Source organism: Coregonus lavaretus (genome assembly GCF_964263955.1).
Source record: "Coregonus lavaretus genome assembly, chromosome: 2".
NCBI lineage: Eukaryota > Metazoa > Chordata > Actinopteri > Salmoniformes > Salmonidae > Coregonus > Coregonus lavaretus.
Genome location: NC_139989.1, coordinates 33,120,205 through 33,132,899, shown reverse-complemented (window position 1 = coordinate 33,132,899; position 12,695 = coordinate 33,120,205). Strand labels below are relative to the sequence as shown.

Sequence of the window (12,695 nt, the reverse complement as noted above, 5' to 3'; positions counted from 1 at the left end):
TGCCGAATAGTCCAGAACAGGTCACAAACGTCTTATACATTTTGGAATATGTGGCATAACCGATATGTTTGTTTTTGTTTTTCCTATAACTCCCCCATGAGCTCTACTTGCTGAGTGAACCAGGGCAGATGTGCCGTATAGAAAGGTCATATGTTCATCAAAATAAAGACCCAAATATTTATAATGGCTAGTAAACACAATAATTTCTTCACCACAATAAAACTGAAAAAGTACTTAGTACATGATTCTCCATCTTTTGCACCAATTGACAACTTGTTCAGTTTCTGCCATCGAAATAAAACCATCAGCATTTCATCATCATATCTTACTCCAATATTTAACTGTTTAATTTATTTTGCCAAAGCATTAATAAACATAGCAAACAGAGTCGGTGATAAGGTGTCTCCTTGTTTTACACCCGAGGGTGTGGGAAACAAATCTGTACGATATTTATTAACACACAAACAGGCAGTTGGTGCTTGATTGTTAACCAATTCCTTCTCACCTTCCTCTCTTCTCTGTCTTGGCAGCACGATCAGGACAACGATGATGACTGCTTCATCTGTAGAAGCCAGGGCAGCTTGATATGCTGTGATAAGTGTCCTCGCTCCTTCCATCAGAGATGTCATCTTCCTAATGTGGATGACGCTATGCTGGGGTGAGTAGAGTTGAGGGTTGATGAGAGAGAGAGTGAGAAAGATTGATAGAAGAGAGGTCTGTTTGTTCTGTGTAGGTAAACTTAGCTGTCAGCTTATTTGTACACTATTGAAATGTTTGTGTGTGTGTGTGTGTGTGTGTGTAATCACAGGAATAATCGTCTGTGGATGTGTACATTCTGTGTACTGAGGAACAGTCAGTCGTGGCGTTACCCCAAACAAATGACCTACCAGGAAGCCTTAACCTGCCGAATCTCTGACCACCTACTGGTGAGGAGCCTGAATGAATGACTGCTATCATTGGGCCAATTGCCTCCTATTGCCTCTCAATCAATAAATTAATTAACCTACAGTGGCTTGTGAAAGTATTCACCCCCCCCTTGGCATTTTTCCTATTTTGTTGCCTTACAACCTGGAATTGAAATGGATTTTTGGGGGGGTTGTATCATTTGATTTACACAACATGCCTACCACTTTGAAGATGCAAAATATGTTTTATTGTGAAACAAACAAGAAATAAGACATAAAAACAGAACTTGAGCGTACATAACTATTCACCCCCCCAAAGTCAATACTTTGTAGAGCTACCTTTTGCAGCAATTACAGCTGCAAGTCTCTTGGGGTATGTCTCTATAAGCTTGGCACATCTAGCCACTGGGAATTTTGCCCATTCTTCAAGGCAAAACTGCTCCAGCTCCTTCAAGTTGGATAGGTTCCGCTGGTGTACAGCAATCTTTAAGTCATACCACAGATTCTCAATTGGATTGAGGTCTGGGCTTTGACTAGGCCATTCCAAGACATTTAAATGTTTCCCCTTAAACCACGTGAGTGTTTCTTTAGCAGTATGCTTAGGGTAATTGTCCTGCTGGAAGGTGATGGCCAAAAAGCTCAATTTTAGTCTCATCTGACCAGAGTACCTTCTTCCATATGTTTGGGGAGTCTCCCACATGCCTTTTGGTGAACACCAAACGTGTTTGCTTATTTTTGTCTTTAAGCAATGGCTTTTTTATGGCCACTCTTCCGTAAAGCACAGCTCTGTGGAGTGTACGGCTTAAAGTGTACATAACTATGTTTCCCCTATGGACAGATACTCCAATCTCCGTTGTGGAGCTTTGCAGCTCCTTCAGGGTTATCTTTGGTCTCTTTGTTGCCTCTGATTAATGCCCTCCTTGCCTGGACTGTGGGTTTTGGTGGGCGGCCCTCTCTTGGCAGGTTTGTTGTGGTGCCACATTCGTTCCATTTTTTAATAATGGATTTAATGGTGCTTCGTGGAATGTTAAAACATTTCTGATATTTTTTTATAACCCAACGCTGATCTGTACTTCTCCACAACTTTGTCCCTGACCTGTTTGGAGAGCTCCTTGGTCTTCATGGTGCCGCTTGCTTGGTGGTGCCCCTTGCTTAGTGGTGTTGCAGACTCTGGGGCTTTTCAGAACAGGTGTATGTATACTGAGATCATGTGACACTTAGATTGCACACAGGTGGACTTTATTTAACTAATTATGTGACTTCTGAAGGTAATTGGTTGCACCAGATCTTATTTAGGGGCTTCATAGCAAAGGGGGTGAATACATATGCACGCACCACTCTTCCGTTATTTATTTGTTTGAATTCTTTGAAAAAGTCATTTTTTTCATTTCACTTCACCAATTTGTACTATTTTGAATATGTCCATTACATGAAATCCAAATAAAAATCCATTTAAATTACAGGTTGTAATGCAACAAAATAGGAAAATCGCCAAGGGGGATGAATACTTTTGCAAGGCACTGTATCCATCTGTCTGTATGTCTGTCAGTTTGGCCATTATAAGTATTACTACAGTGAGGGAAAAAAGTATTTGATCCCCTGCTGATTTTGTACGTTTGCCCACTGACAAAGAAATGATCAGTCTAAAATTTTAATGGTAGGTTTATTTGAACAGTGAGAGACAGAATAAAAACAAAAAAATCTAGAAAAACGCATGTCATAAATGTTATAAATTGATTTGCATTTTAATGAGGGAAATAAGTATTTGACCCCCTCTCAATCAGAAAAATGTCTGGCTCCCAGGTGTCTTTTATACAGGTAACGAGCTGAGATTAGTAGCACACTCTTAAAGGGAGTGCTCCTAATCTCAGCTTGTTACTTTTATAAAAGACACCTGTCCACAGAAGCAATCAATCAATCAGATTCCAAACTCTCCACCATGGCCAAGACCAAAGAGCTCTCCAAGGATGTCAGGGACAAGATAGTAGACCTAAACAAGGCTGGAATGGGCTACAAGACCATCGCCAAGCAGCTTGGTGAGAAGGTGACAACAGTTGGTGCAATTATTCACAAATGGAAGAAACACAAAATAACTGTCAATCTCCCTCGGCCTGGGGCTCCATGCAAGATCTCACCTCGTGGAGTTGCAATGATCATGAGAATGGTGAGGAATCAGCCCAGAACTACACAGGAGGATCTTGTCAATGATCTCAAGGCAGCTGGGACCATAGTCACCAAGAAAACAATTGGTAACACACTACGCCGTGAAGGACTGAAATCCTGCAGCGCCCGCAAGGTCCCCCTGCGCAAGAAAGCACATATACAGGCCCGTCTGAAGTTTGCCAATGAACATCTGAATGATTCAGAGGAGAACTGGGTGAAAGTGTTGTGGTCAGATGAGACCAAAATCGAGCTCTTTGGCATCAACTCAACTCGCCGTGTTTGGAGGAGGAGGAATGCTGCCTATGACCCCAAGAACACCATCCCCACCGTCACACATGGAGGTGGAAACATTATGCTTTGGGGGTGTTTTTCTGCTAAGGGGATTGGACAACTTCACCGCATCAAAGGGACGCTGGACGGGGCCATGTACCGTCAAATCTTGGGTGAGAACCTCATTCCCTCAGCCAGGGCATTGAAAATGGGTCGTGGATGGGTATTCTAGCATGACAATGACCCAAACCACACGGCCAAGGCAGCAAAGGAGTGGCTCAAGAAGAAGCACATTAAGGTCCTGGAGTGGCCTAGCCAGTCTCCAGACCTTAATCCCATAGAAAATCTGTGGAGGGAGCTGAAGGTTCGAGTTGCCAAACATCAGCCTCGAAACCTTAATGACTTGGAGAAGATCTGCAAAGAGGAGTGGGACAAAATCCCTCCTGAGATGTGTGCAAACCTGGTGGCCAACTATAAGAAACGTCTGACCTCTGTGATTGCCAACAAGGGTTTTTCCACCAAGTACTAAGTCATGTTTTGCAGAGGGGTCAAATACTTATTTCCCTCATTAAAATGCAAATCAATTTATAACATTTTTGACATGCGTTTTTCTGGATTTTTCGGTTGTTATTCTGTCTCTCACTGTTCAAATAAACCTACCATTAAAATTATAGACTGATCATTTCTTTGTCAGTGGGCAAACGTACAAAATCAGCAGGGGATCAAATACTTTTTTCCCTCACTGTATATACTTGACATTAAATAATTATTTAGAATTAAATGTAAACCAGCTTTGACCAGACACATAAAGGTGTGTTTACTCTGACAGGAATGCCACTACCTCCTGCTCTGTCTATACTACGCGGACGAGGACCACATCTTTGTGGAAGATCCTTGCATCCACGTAAGTTTGCTTGATTTTCTCTCTCTCTGTGTGTGTGTGTGTGTGTGTGTGTGTGCGTGTGCGTGCGCGTGCGTGCGCGTGAAAGTGAGAGAGAAAGTTCACATATATCTCCGTCTGTATGTTTCATTGCCAGGTGAGAAACTACACCAGTGTGATTAAGACCCCTATATGGCTGGACAGGGTTGTGGAGAAGCTGCAGCAGAATCTCTACCAGTCAGTGCAACACTTTGTGTCTGACGTGTTGCTTATCTTCACCAACTGTGCCACATTTAACAGGGTAAGACTGCACTACTGCAGTATCCAATGTGAAGACTCAGGGCTAACATTTTAAAAATAAATCTTGGAATTATGCTAGTCAACTTTACTTATGCTAATGCATGAATAACACTTTAAAAATGTGCCTTTGTTTAATCCATAACAAAGCTGCATTAGGCAAAATGAGCTGTTTTAATTGCATTTCTACCTTATTTATTATGTTTTCTATACAATTGTGTCTGTCTTTTTTTTCTGAAGGACAATGCAGAGTTTCGTGGTATGGGCGAAAGATTGAAGGATCTATTTGAGAGAGAGTTCAAGAGTACATTCAGCATCCAACTTCATCATCCAACTGCATCCAACAGCCAGTAGAGCCTTCATCAAGTCTGTACTGTTATCTCACTATGAGACAACAGGGAATATTCACCATGAATATCAGTGTTGCGCAGACATGCTTGGTAAAGAACGCAGCCTTTTCTCTTCAGCTTGTTGTAAAGCCACAGGTCCAAGAATGTAAATACTGCAATAGTTGCTGATGTTGGGTTTGTAGGCAAGTTTCTTTATATCTACTTGAAAGACGAAAACTTTTTCCTTCTCATAAACATTGAGACAGCCACATAGGCAGCCTATTTATCGATCGATTCCATAGCCAAGAAAGTGTGCTTGGTAGACACGGTAATGTAATTTAATATCACTGTAAAAAGAGAAGACTCCGAAGACGACGATTCATCTTCACTGCATTTGGATAAAAGAGGCTCAGAGTCTGCAGTTCTTCATAATATTTATCCGGGAGAAGGCAGTCCAATAGAAGACAATGCAGAGTATTCAACACAGCATGGGCGGCTGGCAACTAAAAGGACCACCAAACCCACTGTACTTTAAGTTATTGTTGGAACTGTATAATCAGACAGAGATAGCATATTTCAGTCTTGTCTCACAGGAACTTTTTGTTTAGAAACACTAGTAGATAATAGCAGAATATACCGCACAACCAGAGCTGATTAGCCTAGTGAAGGTGCTGGAGGCAAAACTGGAGTAACAGGAAAATGTCTCTGCACACATTAGAAATACTAGAACAGTATATAATGAAAGATCAGAATTGTATTGAAATTATGAGCTAAAGCAAAATAAAATGCGTGCACATCTTCCGGGCATAACAGACAGTGTTGGCTTAAAATCATGGGATTATTGAAACTATATTTTCGTCTGCACCAATGGCGACCCGTCATTCAGGGCAGGTGGGGCATAGCCCACCCGTTTAGCTAAAAACCTGTTTTGTATGTTTCTTTTTTTTTTGCCTGTTTTGCATGTTCTTTTGGCGTTAATACGTGTCACATATCAGTTTGCAAACAATGTAAAAAAACAAAAATACAATAATTGAGTTAATAAAGCCGCATACAAACAGTCTCTTTTTTGTTTGTTTGAGTAAGGCAGCTCCAAAATGCAGGTGTTTCAGCTTAGCTCAGTGCTTTCTGTGGTGGTGGGGCAGCCAGCGGAAAATACGGAGCGTAGGGGTTGGCATTGTTCTCTAGTTGTGCCGTGATTGGCTCATTGTTCTGTCACTCATGGAGACACTACGCCACCGCAAAATCTACGGTTAGAGCTTGAAAATTCAAGCCCCTTGGGTGCTGCCATAGTGTTACATTAGAGGTCCCATTCAAGAAGGCTCAAGGTCATTGGCCACAGATAAAATTACTTCAAATCAAGTTATTTCTACAGTAGCTTTGATTGGACTGATCATGTCAGAATCATACTTTCAAAATCTTAGCTAGCAAGCTAGACAAGCAGTCATCATCATGAATCAAGTCGACAATCTACTGGCAAATCCTTTTCAATCCTTGTCATATGAAGATAAATAATTAGATACAACGTATCGGTGCTCATCGGCTATTGGACATAAACATTACACAACAAGTTGGAAATCGGAAATTCAACAAAGAGTGGTTTGGAAGGAATCAGCGGTTAACTGCAAGCATTGCAAAGCAATCGCTAGCCTGCTATTCAGTGGAATGGGTGTGTGGTCCAAGTCTGTTTTTAAGGGTCTCTTTTCCAAGCTTAAAAGGATACACATTCAACATTGGCCATCCTGTCAATCCAGCATGCCTTCTGTCACGCTCAAAACAACTGGAAACTCAGAAGTGGGAAATCTCGGACTTCAGTGAGTTCAAGACAACTGGGAAATCTGAAAAGAACGAGCTCCAACTGGGAAAATACGTTTTGAACGGTCATCCAACTCTGAATTGCATGGTCGGGAACTCTGACCTCTTTCTAGAGCTCCGACCTGAAGATCACTGACGTCACCATGATTCGACCTAGCTTTTTTCCAAGTTCCCAGTTGTCTTGAAAGCACCATAAATCCAGAGAATGCCAGACTTTGATGACAAAGTTTGATGACAAAATTTACCCAAGAAGGACCGCCGTGCCACCTTCCTGTTCAAGTGAGCACAACAAGGGGAGTCCAAAAATGTATTGTATGCTGCTGCATAAATGATGTAATATGCCAGGGAGATAGTATTACTTTCTTAGCTACAGTATACATAAGTGTATGTTGTGTAGTAAGCTGTTAGTAGCCCATGTGCCTCACCCTTTGGTCAATTTTCCCCTCATAATTTCACCTATTGTTCTGACTTGGTGGTGCACATGTAGCCTATAGCCTGTTTTAGAGAAATGTAATCATTGAATATTGTAAGAGCTTTCATTGTCTGCTTATATACCCCCTTTTATTTATCCTACGGTTCTGACTTGGTATACAGAGAGAATACTGTAAGAACGGCCCATGTTCTGAATTCGCTCGCTGTACATTTCAAAAGTGCTGAACAAATAGTTATATTGACTACGTCCGTCCTAGCCTCTTAAATATAAAGTTCCCATTTTTTTTATTCAATTCAGTCTGGTATGAGAACGGTAGCCCCTATCTGCAAAACCAGGGTGTCTGCAGAAAGCCGAGTATCTTGGCTATTGATCGGTGCCTTCAAATCTTTGGTGTGACTTAGTACTATATATGGGCATATGAATTTATAAGGGCAGGCCGAGCCGATTACCTAATTTCAAGATGGATGCTACCTACATTCCGGTTAGTGTTGTGAAGCATAAATTAAATAAACACGGAATACGTTGATACACACCGAAAGCTGGGACTCCACAGATCATGAGGATATCATATTTGTCTGCCTGTGACCTACCGTTATTGATCACCAGCTCCGAGAGTCAAACGTTTTCACCAAACATCTTACAAGGTAAGCATTGATTTGATCTGTGTTTAAGCTATAGCTACATGGGTGGTATCAAATGAAACCTTAGGTTGGTAGGAACAAATCTAGCCTATTAATGGCAACATCAAATGTCCACAGAGTGACTATATCTTTGCGCTTCAAAAATATGATGTTGCCTGCTCACATGCTGTGGGCATCCATTACACAGGGGATTGACTCCTATGGCACCTTGACAGTCTTGTAGCCAATGAGATAAGCTTTCCAGGGAAATGCAGTTGACCTGGGTGGGACAAAGCAAGGCCTAGAACCTTTTTATGCGCAATGCGAACTTTTGCTACCTGGCTCAGAGACGCACTGAGCACGCTACATTACATTGTAAACAGATTTCATCGCTTTAATTTAATCGCTTTAGCATAAAAGATGGCTTCTCAAGGGGAAAGAAACGCTACAAACTAAGAATATCAAACAGGAACCTAAAAAGCAGGCAGCTATTTTGGAGAGGTTTAGGGACACTTGGAAACGTCCCGTGACCACACCTGACACCACTTACTAAAACATCTGCCCATTTCTAGTTGTTAGGTCTATCAATCCCATTTTTCCCCCCGATATTATTCACGTTGTAGAAGTATTCAACACTCCTGAGTCAATACTTTGTAGAAGCACCTTTGGCAGCGATTAAAGCTGTGAGTCTTTCTGGGTAAGTCTCTAAGAGCTTTCCACGTCTGGATTGTGCAACATTTGCCCATTATTCATTTCAAAATTATTTAAGCTCTTAAATTGGTTGTTGATCATTGTTAGACAACTATTTTCAGGTTTTGCCATAGATTTCCATGTAGATTTAAGTCAAAACTGTAACTTGGCCACTCAGGAACATTTAATGTTGTCTTGGTAAGCAACTCCAGTGTAGATTTGGCCTGCTGAAAGGTGAAATACTCTCCCAGTGTCTGAACCAGGTTTTCCTCTAGGATTTTGCCTGTGGTTAGCTCCATTACGTTTCATTTTTATCCTAAAAAAATCCCCAGTCTTTAACAATTACAAACAAGCAATCCCATAACATGATGCACCCACCATTATGTTTGAAAATATGGAGTGGTACTCAGTAATGTGTTGTATTGGATTTGCCCCAAACATAACACTTTGTATTCAGGACAAAACAATTATTGCTTTGCCAATTTCTTTGCAGTGTTACTTTAGTGGCTTGTTGTAAATAGGATGCATGTTTTGGAATATTTTTATTCTGTACAGGCTTCCTTCTTTTCCCTCTGTCAGTTAGGTTAGTATTGTGGCGTAACTACAATTTTGTTGATCCATCCTCAGTTTTCTCCTATCACAGCCATTAAACCCTGGCCTCATGGTGAAATCTTTGAGCGGTTTCCTTCCTATCCAGCAACTGAGTTAGGAAGGACGCCTGTATTATTTGTAGTGACTGGGTGTATTGATACACCATTCACAGTGTAATTAATAACTTCAGCACATTCAATGTCTGCTTTTTTTTTTACCTAACTACCAATAGGTACCCTTCTTTGCGAGGCATTGGAAAACCTCCCTGGTCTTTGTGGTTGAATCTGTGTTTGAAATCCACTGCTCGACTGAGGGACCTTACAGATAATTGTGTGGGGTAGAGATAAGGTACTCATTCAAAAATCATGTTAAACACCATTATGTGACCTGTTAAGTAAATGTGTACTCCTGAATTTTTTTTGGCTTGCCATAACAAAGGGATTGAATTCTTATTGAATCAAGACATTTAAGCCATTTATTTTTTATTAATTTGTAAACATTTCTACAAACATAATTCCACTTTGACATTATGGGGTATTATGTGTAGGCCAGTGTCACACAATTTCAATTCAATCCATTTTTAAATTCAGGCTGTAACACAACAAAATGTGGAAAAAGTCAAGGGGTGTGAATACTTTCTGAAGGAACTGTAGTATACCCAGGGGCGTCATTTGGGTTTTTGCATTGGAATTACCACAAAAAACATAAAAGTTCAAATGCCAACCAACCAGTTTACCTTTTCAAAAGAGTTGCAGCCTCCTTGATGCTCTGTGGAACTTCCTGATTAATCGACCATTATTCAACCCAAAATTCCCTTGTAAGATCCAATTCAAATGCCAGTTGGATTAGTTGAGCTTTCCTCAGGTGTAGCATTTTTCTTCTGTGCTGACTGAACACGTTTGTCAAAGTGGAAAACTAGTTCTCGTATGTAGCTGTGTTTGCCCTTCTCATGAGCCCTATGATTTCATTTTGAATATCGTATGAAGTGTATGTGGCATTGTGGGGTATGGTGCTAAACATCTTGGCAAGTTCCTTGTCTTTTCGGAGAGTATATTCCATCATAGACAGAAAAAGTCCACTACTGCCCCCCTCCCCTCTTGACTCTATTGCATCCAATGTCCCCCTTAGTGGTTGCTGGTTTGAAAGAAGGAACTCATTAATGTCCACAATCGTCGACAAATACCTGCGATTTCTTGCCAGATGCCCATCATTAACAAGTGTTGACACTGATGTTCCCATAGCACTTCAAACTTGTTTTTCTTTCCACAGCGCAGAGCATTTCAAATGCTCTTTGCTTGATGCGTGCCTAGTGAATCCTTTGGTACTATAAATAGCATGCTTCCAGTTAGAATACCCATCTTGGGTGAAGGCATTGTCTGCTTTAGCATTGGACCGAACACAGAACTTTCGACATGGAAAACAAATTGCCGCATCTGCAGTAACCGAGTATTCCAGCCACTCTCTTCCTATGAAACAGTTGCTATTCAATTTACATTTTTGAACAGAAAACCTGTGGATATTGGAGGATTCTAGGCTAACCTGGGCTGGCTCCTCTGTTCCAAGATGGTCAGGAACAGTCAGAGGTGAAGGGGGCTGTGGAGCAATTATCTTGGCGGCGTTTGTGGAAGGGTGGGTAGAATCTGCAAGCGGAGCTAGCTGGAGCTCAGCAGTATCATTGCTGCTGGGCTTGGCGGCGGCCTCAGTGGTTTGATGCTTCTGCTACTCATCGCTCTCCTTCTCTTTTGGCTTTCTTTTGGGTACTTTGGTGAAGCATCAAACCAAGCCCAGCAGTGACGATACTGCCGAGCTGGTTCGAGCTAGCTAAATAGGTTAAGGCTAATAACACTAAAGCTTTTTATGCTCTAAACTCTGTAGTAGTGGGGTGTGAGGCAGAGTTGAATGAAGCCGCTTCAACTGTAAACTTAACCCCGCCTTTTATAAATCAAAATAAAATATTACAGGCGGAGGCACATCACGTTATTCACTAAGCCTACCACAGATGAGAAGCGTTTTTTCCCACTTTTTATGGAAACCCCAAGGAGTCATATCTAACCACCCCAGTGGCTTTCCATAGCCCCCCTACACACACCGTGGCGCGATCTGTCCTTTGTGCTGGCTTGGCACAGCGAATGTACACATTTTGTACCCCCCTTTTGCCCTCACGTGGAGCCGGGCCACAATGTTTTCATTAGTCTATCAAAAAATGTATATACCCAACTTAACTGAATAAGTGTATAATAATCCTTACTGAAGTGGTAATTACTCAGAATCGCAAAATATAAAATAATGTTAGTTAATTTGATCACTTACAACCTTAATGTAACCATTTATAGCATAACAATAAACAATGAAGCTGACGGACCATACGCGTACACCAAAAACACCATACATTTAGTTAATTATTACAACAACAAAACAAATTATTTAGATGGGTAACATTATCTGCCAAGGTAACACCCTCACTAAAGCTAGAAACTTTAACTGAAACAATTACAAAGCGGGCACCCCGCCTGTGTTTTGGTAAAACGCTGAGGGATGGGCCTGGGGTAATGTAAACATTCTCAAATTCATAGACAGCACTATGGATGCAAGGACTGACCATCCATGATATCAAAATTATAGTAGTCATAAATAGTTAACCATGTTTTGAGGCTATGCAGTGTTTGTTTACGTTTACATTGTTTACAAACATTGGAGTAAAACAAGCTTGCATTTTGGGTTCTTATGGGGTTATATTCTTCAAGAATCAATGGGATCAATGGGTATTCAACATTAATTTATACAGTGCATTTGTAAAGTATTCAGGCCCCTTCACTTTTTCCATATTTTTTTACATTACAGCCTTATTCTAAAATGGATTAAATAAATAAAAATCCTCAAATTTACACACAATACCTCATAATGACGACGTGAAAACAGGTTTTTAGAAATGTTGGCACATTTATTAAAAATAAATACCTTATTTACATAAGTATTCAGACCATTTGCTATGAGACTCGAAATTGAGCTCAGGTGCATCCTGTTTCCATTGGTCATCCTTGAGATATTTCTACAACTTGATTGGAGTCCACCTGTGATAAATTCAATTGATTGGACATGATTTGGAAAAGCACACACCTGCCTTTATAAAAGGTCCCACAGTTGAGCAAAAACCAAGCCATGAGGTCAAATTATCTGTAGAGCTCCGAGACAGGATTGTGTCAAGGCACAGATCTGGGGAAGGGTACCAAAACATTTCTGCAGCAGCATTGACGGTCCCCAAGAATACAGTGGCCTCCATCATTCTTAAATGGAAGAAGTTTGGAACCACCAAGACTCTTCCTAGAGCTGGCCGCCCGGCCAAACTGAGCAATCAGCGGACAAGGGCCTTGGTCAGGGAGGTCACTCTGACAGAGCTCCCAGAGTTCCTCTGTGAAGATGGGAGAACCTTCCAGAAGGTCAACCATCTCTGCAGCACTCCACCAATCCATTTTTTTTTTGGTAGAGTGGCCAGACGGAAGCCACTCCTCAATAAAAGGCACATGACAGCCTGCTTGGAGTTTGCCAAAAGGCACCTAAAGGACTCTCAGACCATGAGGAACAAGATCATCTGGTATGATGAAACCAAGATTGAACTCTTGGTCTGAATGCCAAGCATCACGTCTGGAGGAAACCTGGCACCATCCCTAAGGTTAATCATGGTGGTGGCAGAATCATGCTGTGGGG

The 12,695-nt window shown here is 41.3% G+C and overlaps 1 protein-coding gene across 2 annotated transcripts in view; it reads left to right on the top strand.

Moving 5' to 3' along the window:
* Positions 1–5,904, top strand: part of LOC311137983 (uncharacterized protein) — a 68,173-nt gene extending 62,269 nt beyond the window's left edge. For both annotated transcript variants that reach the window (XM_084172628.1, XM_084172627.1), the window contains exons 11-15: positions 531–658; positions 809–926; positions 4,168–4,242; positions 4,376–4,519; positions 4,756–5,904. In XM_084172628.1, the coding sequence (XP_084028754.1) occupies positions 531–658; positions 809–926; positions 4,168–4,242; positions 4,376–4,519; positions 4,756–4,869 (579 nt within the window). In that variant the 3' untranslated portion in view covers positions 4,870–5,904. The remainder of the gene's footprint in view (positions 1–530; positions 659–808; positions 927–4,167; positions 4,243–4,375; positions 4,520–4,755) is intronic.
* Positions 5,905–12,695: the final 6,791 nt, after the last annotated feature.